Source organism: Panthera leo, chromosome E2, assembly GCF_018350215.1.
Source record: "Panthera leo isolate Ple1 chromosome E2, P.leo_Ple1_pat1.1, whole genome shotgun sequence".
Classification (NCBI taxonomy): Eukaryota; Metazoa; Chordata; class Mammalia; order Carnivora; family Felidae; genus Panthera; species Panthera leo.
In genome coordinates this window covers 16,180,829-16,203,120 of record NC_056693.1, presented here as the reverse complement: position 1 = coordinate 16,203,120, position 22,292 = coordinate 16,180,829, and the positions used below count along the sequence as shown (strand labels likewise).

The 22,292-nt window shown below is 39.9% G+C and overlaps 2 protein-coding genes across 2 annotated transcripts in view; one reads left to right on the top strand and one right to left on the bottom strand.

Annotated features, from left to right (window-relative positions):
• Positions 1-22,292, bottom strand: part of LOC122207715 — a 167,244-nt gene that overhangs the window by 56,141 nt on the left and 88,811 nt on the right. The window contains exons 8-10 of the mRNA XM_042917902.1: positions 20,623-21,815; positions 9,420-9,652; positions 1,974-2,197 (exon numbers count right to left, since the gene is read on the bottom strand). Coding sequence (XP_042773836.1) covers positions 1,974-2,197; positions 9,420-9,652; positions 20,623-21,815 — 1,650 coding nt within the window. The remainder of the gene's footprint in view (positions 1-1,973; positions 2,198-9,419; positions 9,653-20,622; positions 21,816-22,292) is intronic.
• On the top strand, positions 13,377-13,791 carry LOC122208732 (60S ribosomal protein L35a-like). Its single transcript, XM_042920159.1, has one exon. It carries the CDS (start codon positions 13,421-13,423, stop codon positions 13,754-13,756), a length of 336 nt encoding a protein of 111 aa, XP_042776093.1. The 5' UTR covers positions 13,377-13,420; the 3' UTR covers positions 13,757-13,791.

Genomic DNA, 22,292 nt, shown 5'->3' with positions numbered 1-22,292 from the left:
CTACCTTGTGCAATCACACTACTGAGTATTTACGCAAAGAATACAAGAACACTAATTCAAAGAGATACATGCACCCAATGTTTATAGCAGCATTATTTACAACAGCTAAGATATGGAAGCAGCCCAGTGTCCATCAATTGGATAAAAAAGACGTGGGATTTATATTTATATTTATAATGAACATTATTCAGCCATAAAAAAAGAATGAAATCTTGCATTGTAATTACATGGATGGAACTAGAGAGTATAATGCTAAGCAAAATAAATCAGAAAAAGACAAAAACCATATGATTTCACTCATGTGGAATTAGGAAACAAAACAAACAAAGGGAAAATGAAAGAGAGAGAGAGAAATCAAGAAACAGACTCTTAATTATAAAGAATTGATTGGGGCGCCTGGGTGGCGCAGTCGGTTAAGCGTCCGACTTCAGCCAGGTCACGATCTCGCGGTCCGTGAGTTTGAGCCTCGCGTCAGGCTCTGGGCTGATGGCTCAGAGCCTGGAGCCTGTTTCCGATTCTGTGTCTCCCTCTCTCTGCCCCTCCCCCGTTCATGCTCTGTCTCTCTCTGTCCCAAAAATAAATAAAAAACGTTGAAAAAAAAATTAAAAAAAAAAAAAAAAAAAAAAGAATTGATGGTCACCAGAGGGGAGAGGGTTGGGGGATGGGTTAAATAGGTGATGAGGATTAAGGAGTGCACTTGTAATGAGCACTGGGTGATGTATGGAAGTGTTGAATCACTATATTGTACATCTGAAGCTCATATAATATTGTATGTTAACTAACTGGAATTAAAATAAAAACTAAAAGAAACCCAAAAAACAAAAACAACCTCCACCTGCAAGACCATAAAGAATGTAAAGAATCTCTGCACAGCCAGGCTGTGACTCAGGGCTCATCTGTTACTAAACTCACACCTCCACCTTTAACATGTGGAGCTATAACTTCCACGGGGACAACAAAGTTAAAACAACATCTCTACAGCCTTTGTGGCCAAGAGTACGGGGAATTCTCTTTTGCAGATATCTGCGCTGGTGATTATAAGGTGTGATACTCCTGGCTTCACTACCGCCAGAAACAAGTCCCCAGGATTAGGTCTTTTAACTCCACAGCACCTGGGTGTGTAGCGAAGCTGCTGACCCCTTTGAGCTCTGGGGCTTCTCAGATGCAAAGTAGGGGCAGTCTTTTGGCAACCCACAGAGGGCCTGGCCAAAGGAACAGCCCACCCTGGTGTCCAGGACAACCTGCCCATCGCTCTGATAACACATCCCCTGGCCCACTTTCGGAAAAGCCCTCTGAGTCAGAGGTGAAGGTGGTCTCATAGGAAGGAACATCTACAAGGAAAGTGGGGACTCTGACCCCCCTCCTCAAAGTCCAAGCCACATCTCCAAATCCTGGGATGCCAGAACACATCCTCACCCTGAAGACCCCACCACATCCCCAAACCAGGGGCATCCACTTCCTAACTCCTCCCTCATCTCCCAAACCCCAAACTACACAGATCTAGCCACGAACCACAAACACCTAAGAACATACAGCCCCAGACGGTCCCCCAAATCCCTGTACTACCTACCTCACTGTCCTCTCCCCCAACCTGGGGTTGTCGTGTCGCAGCTGCCCCAAACCAAAATACCCGGCGAGATTTGTCCCTTAAATCCAAGGACCCCTGGCTTCTGCCCCCCAACCCAAGGATGCGGACAGCCCACCAACCTGGGAACACAAAGTCGTAGCCATCCTCCACATCTCAACAGAACCAAGAAGATCCTATATCATCCCTCAGACCTCGCGAGCGCCGAACGTTTTTCGTTCGTCCTTCGCACGACCCGGGTACTCTCGGCTATTCCTGCCGCCATCAGCGCCCCCGTAAGATTGGGGGACTCACCTCTCCAGGTATCCGCCTGGAGGTCTTGGGCACGGAGACCGCCACTAGACTTTCACGGGGCGCGTCCCCCGGAACCAGCCCTGCCCACACGCACCGCGGAATAAGACCCAGTGGCTGGTGCCGCGGTGCACGGAGGTGCGCGAGTCCGGCGGATGGACCACATCTCCCAGAAGCCCCCGCGCAGGCCGGGGGCGCGCAGGGAGCCCCTCCCGGAGACCCGGGCAGACCCGTGCAGGTGAACCCAGAGTCTCAGCAGGGGACATCCCCTTTGGCAGCGCTGGACCCGCAAACACAAAAACGGACACGTGCCTCCGCCGTCTGCAATCAGGTATAAAAAATACCAGTAATTACTCTATCCAGAGATAGCTGTATATAAGCTTATATCCTTTATATGAATATTTATGTCATCTTAACCTGCTTTTTAAATCAAAAATATATTGAACATTAAGTGTTCTTCCGCAGTATTTTGTAAATTCTACATGCCACTTATGTAATTGTCTTATCTTCTTGTCATTAGGTTTTTTCAAATTACCGGTATTACAGCCACCATAACGTGTGTTTGGCAGAGCTCAAAGGCAGGCACGGGAGTGGGAAAACTTTATAGTTGAAAAGAGAAGGCTTCAGGGATACATTGATTGGTTATTGGTATAGAGAAGCTGGAGGTGACTAATGAGAAGCAGTCCATTTTATATGACTGGTTTGAAGATAGAATTTGGCTTTCTGTGGTTGGTCCTGAACTGGATGCAGAGACAGAGAGGAAAAAAAAAAATTAGGGAAGCTAGCAGTCATTGTCCAAATCCTGGATGTTGTGGGCTGATTGCTGCCAAGGTCGTAGGTTGGTTTCCTGTTGGAAACTGGTTGGCTGCTGCAGAGTTTGTAGGTCAGAATTCTATTTTATATACGATCTGTTTGTATATATCCACTCTGTCAAGTTTAATGGTTCCAAACAACAGCACTCATTTATTATCTTTCATGGTTTCTCTCGATCAGAAATTCTAGAACAATCTGGCTGGACAGTTTGTGCTGGAATTTTTCATGATAGCTGTGCACAGTTCTGGGAGCCACTGGGGGCTGGCTGGGCATCTCTCTTATTTCATGTAATCTCTGGGTTTCTATGTGGTCTTTCTGTGTGGGCTACTTTGGGCTTCTTAACAGCATGGTAGCCTTGGACATCTTACATTGCAGCTCAAGGTTCTAAAGGCAAGAGTCCCAAGAAAGATCCGGATGGAAGCTGTATCACTTTTTACGCCTAGCCTCAAAATCACATAGCATCATTAACACTGTGCTCATGATTTAAAAGGCCTATCCAGATTCAGTGAAAAGGGAAAGTGCCTCTACTTCCTTACGGGAAGGTGGCAAGGTTCTGGAAGACCATCTGACACGAAAAATATAGTTGTGGTCATTTTTGGAAAATGCAATTTGCCAGGCGCCTGGGTGGCTCAGTGTCTTAAGCGTCCGACTTTGGCCCAGGTCATGATCTCGTGCTTCGTGGGTTCGAGCCCTTGTCGGGGTCTGTGCTGACAGCTCAGAGCCTGGGGCTTGCTTCGGATTCTGTGTCTCCCTCTCTGCCCTTCTCTGGCTCGTGCTCTGCCTCTCTCTCCCTCAAAATAAATAAACATAAAAAAATTAAGAAAAAGAAAGAAAATGCAATTTACCATAAACTACAAACAGATAGAAGCAGAGGAATAAGTCTTAATTTTCACTGAAGACTGAACATTTATTTATATTACTGAGCTGAAACTGTTTGTAGTAGGTAGGAGTGATTAAAAAAAAATCATGACCTCTAAATAAAATTTTCAGCAGGATTAGGGAAAATCTAGCTCCACCTGACATATTTAAAGTGACAATGAGAGATAAAAATGAAGCTGTTTTCTTTTTACTCTCCTTGAGTATTGCTTGATCAACTTGATGATTACATAAAAATAGATCCATTGGGGCGCCCGGGTGGCTCAGTCGGTTGAGCGTCCGACTTCAGCTCAGGTCATGATCTCACGGTCCGTGAGTTCGAGCCCCGCGTTGGGCTCTGTGTTGACAGCTCAGAGCCTGGAGCCTGCTTCGGATTCTGTGTCTCCCTCTCTCTCTGCCCCTCCCCGACTCATGCTCTGTCTCTCTCTGTCTCAGAAATAAATAAACATTAAAAAAAAAATAGATCCATTGATACATAAGAGATAGAAAAAGAAATGATAAATAGCCTATAAAGTTGTAACCAAAGTATTACCAGGTGATTTGGGTTTTTCCCTTTTGCCTAAGCATGCATCACTTAAGCATGCTTGTTACTACTTCTGGTACTATCCATATAAAAGATGATTTTGCTTTGTTTTAGTTGTTAATAGCTCTTCCCAGATTCATTTATTTAAAGAGGTGAAGAAGTGGCTCATTCTTTCTTTAAAAAATGTTTATTTATTGATTGATTGATTTTGAGAGGGGGGAGGGGTAGAGAGAGAGAGGGAGAGAGAATCCCAAGCAGGCTCTGCACTGTCAACTTGGAGCCTGATGTGGGGCTAGACCCCATGAACCGTAAGATCATGACCTGAGCCGAAGTCAAGAGCCAGATGCTTAACCAACTGAGCCATCCAGCATCCCTGAAGTAGCTCATTCTTAAAAATTATTTTTCCTTGGGCAAAAGTAAAAGCTTGCTATTCTTAAAAACAGCTTTCATGGGGTATCTGTGGGGGGGGGGGCTCAGTCAGTAAAGCATCCAACTTTGGCCCCGGTCATGATCTCACAGCTTGTGGGTTCAAGCCCTGCTTCAGGCTCTGTGCTGACAGCTTAGAGCCTGGAGCCTGCTTCCGATTCTCTGTCTCCCTCTGTGCCCCTCCTCCACTCGTGCTTTGTCTCTCTCTCTCTCAAAAATAAATAAACATTGCAAATTAAATAAATAAGTAATAGCAGCTTTTGTAATTTGAATGGTTTTTCATTGTGCTCATTAGTTCTCAATATTGGAAAAAAACTGTGTTTCTAAGCATTTGGGTGTGTGTTTCCATTCTGTCTAAAAGTTAACTCCTACGTCCTTCAAACTGTGTCGTGGGTGCGCTGGGTGTTCATGTTGTTACTTTCTCACATCTCTTTTTCATGGTGGTCTTCTTTTTTCTTCTGATTGAGCCCAGTTAGCCATAATACCCTAATGGTGAAGAATAATCTTTGTTGATAATTATCACTTTGGACCTACTATAATCAGAAATATGACAATAGCAATAGTGTTTTTTCCCCACAAATTCCAATGCTGTCTGCATAGTTCCCAAGAATTATAAGGTTATAGTTTTTCTTTCTTTAATGTTTATTTATTTTGAGAGAAAGAGAGAGAGATAGAGCGTGAGTGGAGGAAGGGCAGAGAGAGAGGGAGACAGAGGATCCGAAGCAGGCTCTGTGCTGACAGCAGAGTCCCCGTGAGAGGCTGGAACTCACCCGTGAGATCATGACCTGAGCTGAATTCGGATGCTTAACTGACTGAGCCACCCAGGTGCTCAAGGTTGTAGTTTTACTTGCAAGCAGAATGAGGTTTCCTTTTCAGAATTCTCACGAGCCATCACTACTGTATTCTACTGACATTTTCCATACATTGCATTAGATACAGTTTCTGCATATTTTTGTTTTATATCATTGGTTGCACTACAAGCCACTCAATGGTATCATTTTCATGTATAATCTCCGCAAGTACTTAAAGCAAATTATTACATGTTTCAAGTAGTACTTATACATGTCTGATAGTTGAGCAATAGTTGGAAACCCATAGTTTATTTTTTTTAGATTCAATTTAATATTCTATTTTCTCAATATATTTCAGTTTATGTGTTCATTATGATACCAGAATATATATACATTTTTCCATTTTGTGCTCCTACAAATAGAATATTTTGGGGTACAAACATTTAAAATTTTATTAATTAGTGAGAAGTTTCTTCCCAGTGTGCTTGCATAGATTTACACTCCCACCAGTATAAATGTATGAGTTCCTACTTCCCAGCTTTTCAGTTCCGGAAGATTTTACCTCCCTATGTCAGTCTGCCATTTCTACATAATAATCTGCCCTTAAGTTCTGGTGTAAAACAAGTATTTATATTCACACGTGTGGAGGTTGGTTGGGAGACCGCTTTTCTAGGCTGGGTTAAGCTGAGGTGACTTGACAGGCAGCTGTCCTTGTCCTAGGATAGTGGGGTAACCATACATTTGATGGTGACCACTTCCTTGAGACTGTTCCACCAGATGGTACAGAGTGATTCAAACTCATCCCATTCTGTCGTGTCTCCTAAATTAAGAAAGAACAAATTCAGGCCTTTGCCTTGTCCACCTGAGAGAGAAATATGAGAACTATGAGCAGTGGTAGCATGCCCAAAGCAGAGGGCTCTATGAAGCTCAGAGGGAGAAAAGTATATTTATTTAGTTCAGGGCAAAGTCATCCTGGTTTATCTGAAAGTCTTGTGTTCCATGAAATCCCTCATCCTGGGAAAACCAGCAGGGTTGATCACTCTAGATTAATCCTTGGTTTGATAGGAAACCCTCCCAGAAGGAACCATCTTTGAGATAAAGCTGGTTAAAGCAGTCAAGTCAATTCAGATATGCATTGATAATACTGTTGCACCAACTGTTATCAGAATCAATGTGGTGGGATCTTGGTCTTATGTGTTTCATTCTAATTGGAGTGAGGGATAATATCAATATGCTGTGATAAAGAGCCGCCTCCTTGGTAGAAAGGACAGCTTTGGAAAGGGAAATGAATAACCATGAACACATAGTGAGGATAAATACAACGTGTGCTAGTGATGGTGTCCAAGGGAGACATGAGCGGTTGAACACAGGAGAGTGTGAAGAAGGACTACTATAACAAAATGAGTTTAGTAACAAGCAGAATTGGAAGCGTTTTGTAGCTGACTGAAAAAAAAATTGACAGTGTTTATTCCTTGCTTAGGAAATGAGTGCTTGGACTCTTGAGATAGAAAATAGTCTTACAAACATAGATTTTTCTTTGTCCTTTTTGCGGGTACTTCACCAATCAATTCTCTGCAGTTTTATTATGCCTTCAGTGTAAATATTGTCGAATTCATAACAAAACATATCCCTTTACCATTTGCTCAGCATTTTTAGTTACATTGATTCACCCATCTTCATGACCACCTTATGAGGCAGAAGGTATGGTTACATTATATACACTTTAAGCCAGAATATACAAAAGCCCAAAGAGGTTTAATTTTGCCAAAGACAATACACATTGATAACTTAGCTGCTTAGTACCTGGAACCTCCTGGAAAACATTATTTTGAAGAACTTGCAGAACTGAGAACCAGACAAGAATTCAGACTGGTAGTATAGGGCATGATTATCCTATCCTTGTTTAAATGAGCCTCTGTAGGTGTATGTAACCCTGGGAAATAAATTATTTTATTATTCTATTTTATTATTTTTTAGTTTTTTATTTAATTAATCTCTATACTCAGTGTGGGGTGTGAGCAGGGGAGAGAAAGAATCTTAAGTAGGCTCCACGCTCAGCACAGAGCCCAACATGGGGCTTGATCCCAGGACCCTGGGATCATAACCTGAACTGAAATCAAGAGTCAGATGCTCAACTGACTAAGCTGTCTAGGCACTCCTAAGCTAATTCTTGGTGACAAATATAAATGGGATGTTTTTATTCTCTTTTTACTCATGAGGAAAATAAGACCTTTAGAACAATATTTAAATGCTTCAGGACACATCACCAAAAGTGATGGTTATTGAATAAGTTTAATGTACATATGGGGTGATTAGGTTGAAATGCTGAATGTTTTACTTTATTATGTACTGTTTCGAATCATTGTATGGGAGAAAAAAAAGTGTCAGTAGTCATCAGTCGCAAAAATGCTTAGTTTCATAAATAAACCCCTGTTTCACCAAGAAGGTAAAATAGTTCAATCAAATGGATGGCCTTAACTTAGTTGTCTTACAATAACAAGAGAAAACACTAATATAAATAATGTCAGGGACTCTTCTAAGTATTCCATGTATATTAACTCTTTTAATCCTTGCTACAACCCTATGAAGTATATTCTATCATTATCCTCGTATTCAATATCAATAAACTGAGGTTACAGGTAGGTAATTTGCCCAACCCACAAAGTTACAAAGTGGTAAAGCAAGAATTTGAACCTAGACATTTCTGACGTGAGTGTCCGTGTTATTGTTTTTCCTCACAGCTTTATTGTGATATAACTGACATATAACATTGTGTAAGCTTAAGGTGTAAAATGTGGTGATTAGATACATGTATATATTGCAAAAAACGATTACCGCAATATGGTTAGGTAATACATTCATCCCGTAATTACCATTTGTGTGTATGTGTGTGTGAACATTTGACATCTACTCTCTTAGCATATAGTCATACATCAGATCCCCAGAATTAATCCCTCTTAAAACTGGAAGTTTGTACCCTTTGACCAACATCTCCCTGTTTTCCCCACCTTTCCAGTGTCCCATGTTCTTAATCTCTACAATACCCTGCCTCTGAGCCAATTAAGAAAATTTTCCCGTTTCTAATACAATAACCTTGGATGGGTAGGCCTTAGGAGACCCAAGTGGCAAACAAAGGGGGATTTTGTTTTCAATAAAAAAACAGAGAAGAGTCCTAGAAATTTACCCAGATGGTTGCAGTTAATATTCTCCCAACAGTTCTGAGGATGCCCTGGGACCATTTCCATTCCCCTGACTTTCTACTAGAAAGTAGCATGGAGCAGAAGGGGTTCCATTCTGCCAGTCTAGAGTCCACCAGCTGCCTGTCACAGCCATCAGCCTCCCCGAAGGGGATTTGTGGCTGTTGCCAGGAGCTTCTCTGGGCCTGAGTGACTTCAAGCCATGGTGATAAACCTTGGGGAAACCAAGACTGCAGTTCTCTCCAGCCCAACACAGCAGAATCCTGTGACTCCCTGGAGGCTGGGATTGATGTGTAAAACTCCCTGGACTGGAACTAAAAGGAGCATTCACGTCCACTTTCTGAGTGACTTATGCTGTTGTTTCCCAAGAGGTGTTCTCCACTGTTCATTTTTGGGTCTTTCATCCTTCTTGCCAAGGGTTTCCTATCCCATCACCTCCCTCAAGAAGAGTTTAAAACGACTTCACAACAACCGAAGCTCCATCTCTCAAAACATGGATGAGGGTGCCTGGGTAGTGAGTCAGTTAAGCGTCCGACTTCAGCTCAGGTCATGATCTCGCAGTCTGTGAGTTCAAGCCCCGGGTCGGGCTCTGTGCTGACAGCTCAGAGCCTGGAGCCTGCTTCGGATTCTGTGTCTCCCTCTCTCTGCCCCTCCCCTGCTTATGCTCTGTCTCTCTCTGTCTCAAAAATAAATAAAAATATTTTTTAAAATATTTTTAAAAAACATGGATGATTTTGTTCGCGCCCATAGCTTCTGTCAACATCTAGTGTTCAAACTTCTGACACTAATCAGGATACTTCTAGAGAATTTGGGGATCAGTCCACCCAGGGACCTTTCAAGCCTGTCCAGGTAGACATCACGCAGACACTGCCCACCCAGCCCAGTGAGAGCACTGTGCATGCGTGCGGGCTGCCCACATGCGTGCACAAGTCAGTGGGTCCACCGGGGAGCCTGCTCTGAGGCTGCCACGTGCTCCGGCTTGCGAGGACATCCTGACCGAGGCATCCTGAGGGGAGGCTGTGCACAAGGCAACAGCCCTGACAGTGTTCAGCTCCCCAGTGATGGTGGCGCTGGTCTGGGAGCAGGAGCCCCAGCTGCCTGTGCGAGGATGGAAAGGCTGAGACCAGAGCTGCTCCGCCAAGGCTGAAAACTGGGGGTAAAATGTATTTGTATAAGAACATGAAACATCGAGAGACCATCCTCTCTCTTACCGCTTGCAACCTTTGGTTTGGTTTGGTTTTGCTTTTCTTTGTTTTGTTTGCATGAGAGAGGCCCCCTTAGGTGTATGTATTTGAGGCCAGCATTACTCTTGCTTCCGGTACCAGCAGTTTATGACCACATGTTGTGATCAGTGTAATAAATGGGGACAAAAAATTAAAAAATAAGACTTTTAGATTGGTCTGGGATTGGCACTGACTCTTCTTTTTTTAATTTTTTTTTTTACTTTTTAAATAATTTTTAAGCTTTTTATTTCATAATGATTATAGACTCACAGGAAGTTGCAAAAATAGTACATTCAGTCCTGAACCTTTCACCCAACTTCCCCAGAAGTGATACTGTGGTACGATATCAAAACTAGGAAATTGATCTTGTACAATTCTGTTAACCAGGCCACACACCCTACTCCCCATTGTCATCAATTTGTACATTTGCTCATGTGTGTATGTGTGCGTTTGCAGATTCCTGTAACCACCACCACAATCAGGAGATAGAACTGTTCCATAGCCACAAAGGGACTCCCTCTGCCACGCCTTAATAGCCAGACCCATTCAACCCCATCCAGGCTCCTGTCCCCTGAGAACTGCTTATCTGTTCTCTGTCACTAGAGTTTTGTCATTTTGAAGATGACAAATGGAAGCACACAAAATTTCCCTTTTGGTATTGGCTTTTTTTTCCTCCATTAAGCGTAATGTCCTTAAGTCCCATCCAAGTTGTTGCACATATCCATAGCTAACTCCTTTTTATTGATGGGTATTATTCTATTGTATATATGTGATCTGTGTTTTCTTAGAGTCTGTATTTGTCTATTTGGCATCTATTCGTCACAGGATTAATGGCATTAACTGTATTTTCTTATTTTCTATATTATTGATGGTCTGGCATTTGGGAGACTTATAGACCTAGAGAGAGATTCCCTCCTAGGGCTAACCAATTCTTAGAGAAAGCAAGGGGCTTAGTCAGAAGCATGTCTTGTATACAAACCAACCAAACCAGAGTCTATAGACCCCAACCATCTCCTTATCTAACTACACGAAGTCAATATTTCCTCTAACCTAAATCATCCCAGGACCAGGTACCAGGCAACTAAAGACCGCTGCTGTGTTAAAATTGAACTGGGTAAAATTTAAAGATCTTACTAGCTTGGGGCACCTAGATGGCTTAGTCGGTTAAGTGTCTGACTCTTGGTTTCAGCTCAGGTCATGATCTCACGGTTCATGAGTTTGAGCCCCATGTCAGGATCTCCAATGACAGTATGGAGCCTGCTTGGAATTCTCTCTCCCTCTCTCTGCCCCTCTCCTGCTCATGCGCTCGCTCTCTCTCTCTCTCTCTCTCAAAATAAATAAATAAACTTAAAAGAAAAAAGACCTTATTCAATATTCATTAAGCGGGCAGCATTCAACCTAGCAGGTAAAAAGGGGCTCCAAAGAGCCATACATAGCAAGAGATTTTATAGGCAGAAGGGAGCAGGAACGGGTAAGTTGTACTTGGCAAAAAAATTAGAGTAGTTATTGCAAAGTTACTTTCCTTTAAGGCATAGTGGGAGTCCATCGAGCAAATTACCTAATTAGTGCTGATAGGCAATTCCTGAATAACTGGTTTAAGATTCCATTTCTGGGAGAGCCACACACCTACCAGGATGGCTAAAATATTGTGACAACAGCAAATGGGGGTGAGGATGTGAAGAACTAGATCACCCATATATTGTGGTACATATAATATAGTAACACAGCAAGCACATCCACTGTTGAAATAGTTTGGCAGTTTCTTATAAAACTCAACCTACCATGTGATTCAGCAGTTGAACTCTTGTGCATTTATCCCAGAGAAACGAAAACTGTGTTCACACAAAATCTGTACACAAATGTTCATATTAGCTTTATTCATTATATCCACAACTTGGAAATCATTCAAATATCCTTAAGTGGAAGAATAGTTTTGTTAGGCTGGCTGGTGATGCATGTGGCAAAGAATTGCACAAAGAGTGGAGCAAAAAGCAGGACGGAGTTTATTCACTGTCCAAGGGAGGAGAGGGGTCAGACATCAAGAGAAATGTCAGCCCCGAGTTTCTGTCAGTCTGGGCCTTCGAAGGGGTTTTGAAGGATGTGAGAGGGTTAAAGGTGTGCCCATGGAAGGATGTGGGGAGCAGGTGGATCGACTGGTAGAGCAGAAGGTGGCAGGTTTTTGAGGGACTCTGTTTGAGGCCTGCTAGGGATGTGGGTTGCGGTCAGGCTAGAGAAGAGTATGTTTATTATTTTTTTAATGTTTATTTATTTTTTAATGTTTATTTATTTTTGAGACAGAGAGAGACAGAGCATGAACAGGGGAGGGGCAGAGAGAGAGGGAGACACAGAATCTGAAACAGGCTTCAGGCTCTGAGCTGTCAGCACAGAGCCAGACGCGGGGCTTGAACTCACGGACCGTGAGATCATGACCTGAGCCGAAGTCGGACGCTTAACCGACCAAGCCACCCAGGTGCCCCTAATGTTTATTTTTCAGAGAGAGAGAGAGAGAGAGAGAGAGAGAGAAACAGAGTGTGAGCGGGGGAAGGGCAGAGAGAGACACAGAATCTGAAGCAGGCTCCAGGCTCCGAGCTGTCAGCACAGAGCTCGACATGGGGCTTGAACCCATGAATCACGAGATCGTACCTGAGCCAAGGTCAGACGCTTAACTGACTGAGCCACCAAGGTGTCCCTAGAGAAGAATATGTTTAGTAGTTGGGGGTCTACTTTTCAAGAGTGGAGGGGACTGTGACATAGAAAAACAGAGTTAGGACCAAGTGTAGACACCTGTGAGTTTTGCCTATAAGCATGGCTGCAGGGGGAGGGGTGCTTTGAATAGATTCCTTTCAGTTTTTAAAATTGTGGCACATTAAAATAAAAACAAATAAAAAATTGTGGCACATTCACACCATGGAATACTACTCAACAATAAAAAGGAACAAACCACTGGTACATGCAACAGCTTGGATGATTTCAAGGCAATTAGGCTGAGAAAAAAGGGGGGAAAAGCCACTCATGAGAGGTTACATATGTTTGCCTCCATTTATATAGCATTCTTGAAATTTTAAAAATTATTAAAATGGTAAACATATTAATATAAGTTGCCACAGCTTAAGAATGTGGGAAGGGGTGGCATGGCTATAAAGTGGTAACATGAGGTAGCCTTGTGGTGATGAAACAGTTTTGTGTATTGTGGTGGTGGCTACATGAAACTTACACATGACAAAACCATATAGAACGGTTACATACAGAAATAACTGCACATAAAACTGGTGAAATCTTTTTTTGATATTGTACTATAGTTACGCAAAATATATACCATTGAGGGTAACTGAGTGCCGAGTACATGGGACCTCCTTCTACGATTATAAAGAAAATTATTACCATTGAACTTATAAAATTATTTGAATTAAATGATAATCAAAATAAAACATAAGAAACAAGATGAGGTAAAACTTATAGGAAATTTATAGTCACAAATAAACACATTGGAAAAGAAGAAATGGGGAAGATCAATGAAATTCACCTCAATTCCTTAAATTACATTAAATTAAACCCAAAGATGAATAAGAAAATTATAAATGATTAAATAAAATAGAATATAGTCACATAATAGAGCCTATCCAGAGAGCAAGCTCTTTCCACCATCTTGGAACTTGTGGAGGCCTGCTGGGAACAGGACTCCTGAAACGACAAATATGTCTGGAAGGCTGTGGTCCAAAGCCATTTTTTCTGGCTATAAGCGGGGTCTCCGGAACCAGAGAGAGCACACAGCTCTTCTTAAAATTGAAGGTGTTTATTATGCTCGAGATGAAACTGAATTCTTTCTAGGCAAGAGATGTGCTTATGTGTACAAAGCAAAGAACAACACAGTGACTCCTGGTGGCAAACCGAATAAAACCAGAGTAATCTGGGGAAAACTAACTCGTGCTCATGGAAACAGTGGCATGGTTTGCACCAAATTCCGAAGCAACCTTCCTGCTAAAGCCATTGGCCACAGAATCCTTGTGATGCTGTACCCCTCAAGGATTTAAACTAACTGAAAAGTAAATAAATAAAGGTGTAGATTTGTTTTCTTGTAAAAAAAAAAAAAGTCATTCCTTCAAATGACTTCAAAAGTGGTTTATTAACCACTGCAAAAACTAATCAAGTGGAAAAGACAAGGCACAAATAACCAAGAGCAGGAGTAGAATGCACAATATAATACAGATTTCAGAAAGAGTAAGACTATATTTATCTAAGGGATGTACAAGATAGGCTATTGCTTGAGCAAAGAAAGTTAGAGAACCAATGCAGAGCTTGGTGCCATTTATTTATTTAAGTAATCCCTACACCCAATGTGGGGCTCAAACTCATGACCCCCGAGATCAAGAGTCCAGTGCTCTAACTGACTAAGCCAGCCAGGTGCCCCTAGCTTGGTGCCATTTAAAAACTTGAACAAGGACAAATCAAATCTAACGTGTAATGTTGATATGAGCAAGGAAAAAGGTATGAAAAGATAAATAAGCTTTGTTGAAGTTATAGATAGGTCTGAAAGAATTGAAGCGGGGCATGATATTTATTTATATGTCTTTTCATTGTATACTAGTTGTGAAAATATATTACTGCTGTAATTTTGGTAGAGGAACATAATAAAAGACATATTAAAAATATGTACATTCGAGGAAAAGAAAAGTTCAATTTTGGATAGCTCCTATTCAAATTTTCAAGTAGAAGTAGAAACAAAGCCAGAGCTGAAATTCCAGATACTTCTGTCTTTTTAAAGTCTTCAGGTGCTTTTCTTCCTTAGAATATTAACTGCTGATTTTTTCAAACATTTGTAACGATGCAATTTAATGTATTATCATTTTTCCTGTAGAAATTACCATAATTCCCAAATATCATGTTCAAGAAAATCTCTCTCACAGGATCTGGCTGGACAGAAAGTTATAGAGGAAGGAAAGACTTATGACACCTTTGGTGAGGGACATTTCCTTTTGCAGAGCAGGACCAGTCTCTCGGACAAACCAGGGCCTGGTATTAGAGCCCTGGAAAAACCTCTAATGCCAGATACTTAGCTAGCTACCTACAGCAATCTCCTAAACTTTATCCTGCTATTTATGCATTTTAGTCAAGTAAATCCTTCCCAGTTGTGTTTCTCACAAATGTTAGTGGCCATTAGGAGGAAAATGGTTTTCTTCATCAAATTAATTTTTTTAATGTTTATTTATTTTTGAGAGAGAGAGAGAGAGAGAAAGACAGAGAGAGAGTATGTGTGTGAGCAGGGGAGGGGAAGAGAGAGAGGAAGACACAGAATCCGAAGCAGCTCCAGGCTCTGAGCTATCAGCACAGAGCCCGACGCAGGGCTTGAACTCATGAACCGTGAGATCATGACCTGAGCCAAAGTCAGACACTTAGCCCACTGAGCCACCCAGGCGCCCCTTCATCAAATTAATTTGTGACATGCTGGAATATACAAGTTGAACTCTGGGGCTTACTGCTATTTCTGGACTCTATTCTACTGCATTGACCTGTTTGTCTATCCTTAGACAGCCACTACAGTCTTTCTTGCCTTATCATAGTCTTCTGGCTAGTCTTGAAATCAGATGCCATAAGTCATCCAATTTGCTTTTTCTCAATGCTTATTTTTAACTGTTCTAGGTCTTTGGGTTTCTATACCGTAGCTCCCCACTTATCCGCGGTTTCCCTTTCCCAGGTTTCAGTTACTCTGTTATAGTCAACCACAGTCCCAAAATGTTAAATGTAAAATTCCAGAAGTAAACAATTCATGTTTTAACTTGTGCACCATTCTGGATCGTGTGATGAAATCTCCTGTTATTCCGCTCCACCCCACCCAGGATGTGTCCCTTTGTCCAGTGTATCCACACTTTCTATACTACCTGCCTGTTAGTCACTTAGCTGTCTAGGTTATCAGATCAATTTTTGTGGTATCACAGTGCTTGTACTCAAGTAACCCTTATTTGAATTAATGGCCCCAAAGCACAAGAGTAGTGATGCTGGCAATTTGACAATGTCAAAGAGAAGCTGTAAACTACTTCCTTTAAGGGAAAAGGTGCAAGTTCTTGACTTCATAAGGAAAGAAAAAAAATCAGATTCTGCACTAGCTGCAGTTTCAGGCATTCACTGTGGGTCTTGGAACATATCCCTTACAGATAAGGGAAGGGGAACTACTGTACACATCTTAGAATAGATTTACCAATGAAAATTTAAAAAGCATGCTGGTGTTTTGACTGGAATGGCATCAAATCTACAGATAAATTTGGGGAAGTTTGATGAAAGATACTGAGTTTTCCGGCCACAGCCATAGCATCTCCATTTAGATCTTGTCTTCTTTCAGCAATGTTTTGTACTTTTCTGTATAAAGGTCTCTCATATCTTTTATTACACTTATTCAACTAAGTATCTTATGTTCTTCAATAAACTATATTTTGCTTTTTGTTTCATTTACACTTGTATATTGCTCATGTAAAGGTATACATTTATGGTCAATTGATTTTTGATAACAGTGCCAAACCACCTCAGTGGAGATGGAAGTCTTTTAACAAAAAGTACTGGAACAACTGAGTATCTATGTGAGGGGGGAAAATGAACCTCAACCTGTACTTTATCCCATACACAAATATCAATTCTAAACGAATCACATACCTAAAGTGAAAAGTTAAGACTATCAAGCATCTGGAAGAAAACAGGATTTTCTATATAATCTTTAATCACTGAGCTCTGTTTAGTTCTGCACTAAAGAACATAATCTGTATGATGTTAGTCTGTTGACAGTTACTGAATGTTTTACGGCCCAACATGTGGTCTGAGTGTTTCCTGTACAATTGAAAAGCAAGTATATTCTGTGGTACAGAGTACAGAGTATCATTAAGTCAGTTAGGGAAAGTTGGTTAATAGTGCTGTTTAATCTGGATTTTAATCCATCCAGAAAGTCCTCAGTATCATTGTAGGCTCTAATTTCTCTTTATCTCTGCAGTCTCTATCTGTACTCCCTTCATCCACCCATATCCATTCCCATCCCCATCCCATGCACCGCACCCAGGTATGGAAAGTCACATAGCAATCTGGTCATCTGAAAAGGGCTTATTCTATCAGAAATTCAGTTCAGTACTTCCTTGCCTCCGCCACTCTTAGTCCCATAGGAAACTATTACTTTTATCCTGTCAAGGTTTTTCTTGCTGTTGTGGAAGTAAAGGCCTTTCGTACCCCTCTACATTCTAATTGCAATGAAAGTTGAAATTCTGTGTTTAATAATCTCTTTCCCACCTCCCACTTCACCCTCGTACTAACATACATGGCAATGATTGCGTTCATTGGCTGTTTTAAAGACTTCAAGTGAGAAGTAGACAGGGTATAAATGGATGAATGCTGTGGTTTTGCAGCAAGTAGGATAACTCTTTATTTATAAAATAATCCCATTCTGTCAAATACTGCTAAGAAAAAACAAGAAGAGTGCATCTAGAAGGCATTGGGGCTTGATAGTGTATTTTCACTTGAAGTGCTTTAGTTATTTGAACTCTAGAAATTCCATGTCACTTACCTTGTATTGCATTCCAAGAATTCCTTGCTCTCCCAATCCATTTGGTTCCTGAGTTTCTGATACTAAGGGATACCATGTTACCTAAATCAATTTGATTTTCAAGTTTCAGAAAGCAAGTAGGAAGTTTGGATAACGGTTTATCAGAAACATTTTGTTCCTAAATCCAGATTATGACAGATATTTGTTTTCTTTCAATAGATTACTAGATTTTATTTACTAATTTATAACACTGCACATTTTAATTACCAATTCTGGACATATTGTCTATTTATGTTCTTGTGGCAAGTTTTAACACTAGGATTGTAAGTTCAGAAAAACAGATAACTTGCTATCTCAGTCTGTGTCCTAAAAGAGTTCCTAAAACATTTCATAGATTTCATCTATTAAATACATCTAATTTGGTGTCTTCCTTAGTAATAGCTCTGTGACATTTAATTTTGGTCTAATTTTAAAATGTTCCTTTTGGGCTGCCTGGGTGGCTCAGTTGGTTAAGCATCAGACTTCGGTTCAGGTCATGATCTCGCGGTTCATGGGTTCGAGCCCCACATCAGGCTCTGTACTGACGGCTCGGCACCTGGAACCTGCTTGGGATTCTGTGTCTCCCTCTCTCTCTGCCCCTCCCCTGCTCATGGTCTGTCTCTGTCGCTCAAAAATAAATAAATGTTAAAAAAAATTTTTTTTAAGTTACTTTTGGAGGAGACTCTATTAAGATTTTATACGTTTTCTGTAGTCAATTCTGATGTCAATTCAATTTCTTTATAAAAGTCACATACTTCGTCTAGATTTTCAGATATGGTATAAAAATATCTATTGTACTTTTAAGTTTTTTAACTGAGATTAAAACTCATATGCTATTATATTCACCCTTTTAAAGTATATTGTTCAGTGGTTTTAGTGTATACACAAAGCTGTGCAACCCACTGTAATCTCAGAACGTTGTCATTATCCGAAAATATATAGTCCTTTCAAAATTAAATATGTAGTCATTTCAGTCTCTAATTCACACTGCTGTTCATTTATCATCCTTACTTCCCCACACAAATGACTAAAGTATGTCTACCTTTTTTCTGTCAAATAATCAGAGCTTTGGTTTCAGATCTTTTACTTCTTTCTTCCATTTATTTTTGCATAACTAACAATGCCTTTCTCTACCCACGTTTTAGACTTATTTTTGCTTGTTTAAGCTCCTTGGGTTCTATATTGAATTTATTAATGATGTCTCTATAAGAGATATACGTGCATATTGGTTTATAAAACTTCCAATACAACCTGCCGTTCACAGGTTTTTCATTCGTGTTCTCATTTTCATTCACATTTAAATAATACATATGTTAAGGACTTAGTTCCTTAACCCATGTTAATCAATAGGGGGCACTAAGTTAAAATTCAGATATTTGATGGGTATCCTATTGTTACTGTTTCTTCCCCTGATTCTGGTAAAAAAAAAAAAAAAATGTGGCTTGTATGTTTTCTGCTTTGGGGGTAACTAATTATTAGGAAAAATATACTTATCTCTTCTTGTTTTTTGACAGCTGTCTTTTTAACTACTCATCATTATATCCACAGGGTTTCAGACTGACATTAATTTTTGTGCAGCATAGAAGATGAAGTCTGAAGGAAGACTATTCATACATTCTTTTTCTTTTCCTTTTAAATTTCCATGCGGGATAATGAGTGATGAGAAAAGCTTTCCAATACTTATTTCATTCATTTCTCTTTTTTCATTATGAATTCTTTGATTTAGACAAAGGTAAAGAACATGGTTAAAATCCTTTCCACAAATAATAATGAAGAAAACTATGAAAATGTATCATTGATGATAGTGGACTTTCACTAAACATTTACTATGTGATAGGAATAGTTCTAAGCACTTTACATTTATTAATTCATTGAATCTTCACAACAAACCAATACATATAGCATGATTATTTTTACTAATACATGAGAAAAAAAAGTCACTAACATATATAAGTAAAAAGTAAAACCAAACCAAAACAAAACTAGAAGGATAAACACTTTGATAACAGTGGTTTAATTATCTTTCTAGTATGAGATTGGGGTTAGAGTTGATGAAAAGGAACAAAACAGTTTATGGAGAGAAAGTGTGGATAATTTCAACAATTAAAACAGATGTTTTGGGGCACCTGGGTGGCTCAGTCAGTTAAACGGCCAACTTCAGCCCAGTTGATAATCTCACAGTTCGTGAGTTTGAGCCCCACATCAGGCTCTATGCTGACAGCTCAGAGCCTGGAGACTGCTTCAGATCCTGTGTCTCCTCTCTCTGTCCCTCCCCAACTCTCTCTTTCTCAAAAATAAATAAACATTTAAAAAAAATAAAATAAAACATATTTTAAAAGAAAGAAATATCCAAAGTTAAATTTTTGGCCATACGAATCAGGGCAGATTTCATAACTGCAAATGTTCAGATGCAAACAAAACATGAGTAATAAAGTCATTTTAAAAAGTCATTAAGGGGGCGCCTGGGTGGCGCAGTCGGTTAAGCGTCCGACTTCAGCCAGGTCACGATCTCGCGGTCCGTGAGTTCGAGCCCCGTGTCAGGCTCTGGGCTGATGGCTCGGAGCCTGGAGCCTGTTTCCGATTCTGTGTCTCCCTCTCTCTCTGCCCCTCCCCCGTTCATGCTCTGTCTCTCTCTGTCCCAAAAATGAATAAAAAAACGTTGAAAAAAAAAAAAGTCATTAAGTATATATATATCATTTTAAAAACCTATATTTACTGAAATGGCAACCATATTTTTTTGGCATGATCAAAACAGGTGAAGGGATAACATGTATACCATGACTTCTTTAAAAACAAAATCTGGTAGGATTTGCTCTACCAACTTAAGAGTAGTCACCTATAGCTGGTATGATTACAATTAATCTTGGCTTTTTAGTTTCTGTTTTTCTGACTTTCTGTTTTATGTAAGAAAGTATAAATTTGTAACATGAACAAATGATTAATACTGACTTCAAAACCAAGGATATAATTCCACAATTAAAAACTAACAAGGTCACACAATTTTAAACACTGTGATATTGGTATAAGCACAAATATATAGATCGGAGAAGAAAAACTACAAGCAAATATAAACAAGAATATAATGTGTCACCAAGAAGGCAGAACAAAATAATGGGGAAGGAAAGAATTATTGAAAAACTGCCCTTAGTACAGATTGGGGGACAGAGAATATGCAAATGTCAATTTAGAATCTTAATTCATAATTTAGAGTGAAATATATCTGGATTAAAAAGAAATTAAAATAAAATTTAAAAATAAAAAATAGTGAAAGGGTAACTATCAAATATGAATTTCTTTTCGTTTAAAATATGAGGAAAGTGACAAGAGCTTTAACTTTTATTATTCATCAGTGTGAATTCCCTGATGACGAATGAGATCTGAGCCACTACTAAATGCCTTCCCACATTCCTTACAGTTATAGGGCTTTTCACCACTATGAATTCTCAGATGTCGTGTGAGGTTTGAGCATTTATTAAAGGCCTTTCCACATTCATTACATTCATATGGTTTTTCATCTGTATGAATTCTCTGATGTTGAAAAAGTTGTGAGTTCTGAGTAAAGGCCTTCCCACATTCAAGACATTCAAAGGGTTTTTCACCGGCATGGATTCTCTGATGTTGACGAAGTTGTGAGCTCTGAGTAAAAGCTTTCCCACATTCCTTACAATCATAGGGTTTCTCCCCAGTGTGAATTCTCTGATGATTAGTAAGTGCTGAGCCACTACTAAAGGCTTTGCCACATTCCTTGCATTCATAGGGTTTTTCACCAGTGTGAATTCTCTGATGCTGAACAAGCTTTGAGCTCTGAGTAAAAGCTTTGCCACATTCCTTACATTCATAGGGTTTCTCACCTGTATGAATTCTCACATGTTGGAAAAGTTGTGAGCTCTTAGTAAAGGCTTTCCCACATACTTTACATTCATAGGGTTTTTCACCAGTGTGAATTCTCTGATGGTCAATAAGATTTGAGCAATAGCTAAAGGCCTTCCCACATTCCTTGCACTCATAGGGTTTCTTACCAGTATGAATTCTCTGATGTTGAGAAAGGTATGAGCTACAACTGAAGGCCTTTCCACATTCCTTACATTCAAAGGGTTTTTCACCAGTATGAATTTTCAGGTGTCGAGTAACATGTGAGCCACAGCTAAAGAATTTCCCACACTCCTTACATTCATAAGATTTTTCACCAATATGAATTCTCTGATGTTGAATAAATTGTGAATTCTGACTAAAAACCTTTCCACATTTTTTACATTCATAGGGCTTTTCTTCATTATTAATTATTTGATGTAGAGTAAAAAATGTCTGTTGAATAAATGTGGGCATGTATTCATGAGTGAATATTTCTTGGCTTAAATGCCCACTTTGACATCCCAGTTGTTTTTCAAAGTGGCTTCTATATTCCAAAATGTCTCTAAAACTGGAGTACTCAAGGCCATGCTTTGTAAGTCCCATTATCTCCCTCTGGCATGATTCTATTTCATAAACTTCCTTCTTCAGAGATAATAACTTGTTTTCACACATTGATTCCAGATCTGAAAGAAAATGGAATGATAAATATTCTCCTCCCCCTGCCCCCCATTTGTGAAAAGTTAAACTTTTATAATAGAAATGGAAAAGTTAAAGTGAAAATAAGATCTGGTAGCAAATGACATACAGTTATCAAATATATCTGTTTAATCTGAAAATGGACCAAAAGAATGCATTGAAATTAATGAGATATAATGCAGAATGTGGAGGGAAGAGACTACAGAAACAGGAAACCACAATGATTCTCAAATATTGATATGGAATCATAAGGAAAGGATGAGAAATATACAATATTTGGGCATATTAAGAGATTACAAATTATATATACATCTATATAAGCATGGATGTATGTGTGTATAAGAAACCACAGTGTACCATCATACTATCTGTATTACAAAAAGTGAGTAATTTTCTGACCTCCATTAAAGATTTCCTAAGAGGAATAAATACATATAGGGGAAGATTCTTGGGCTCTGTGGTAT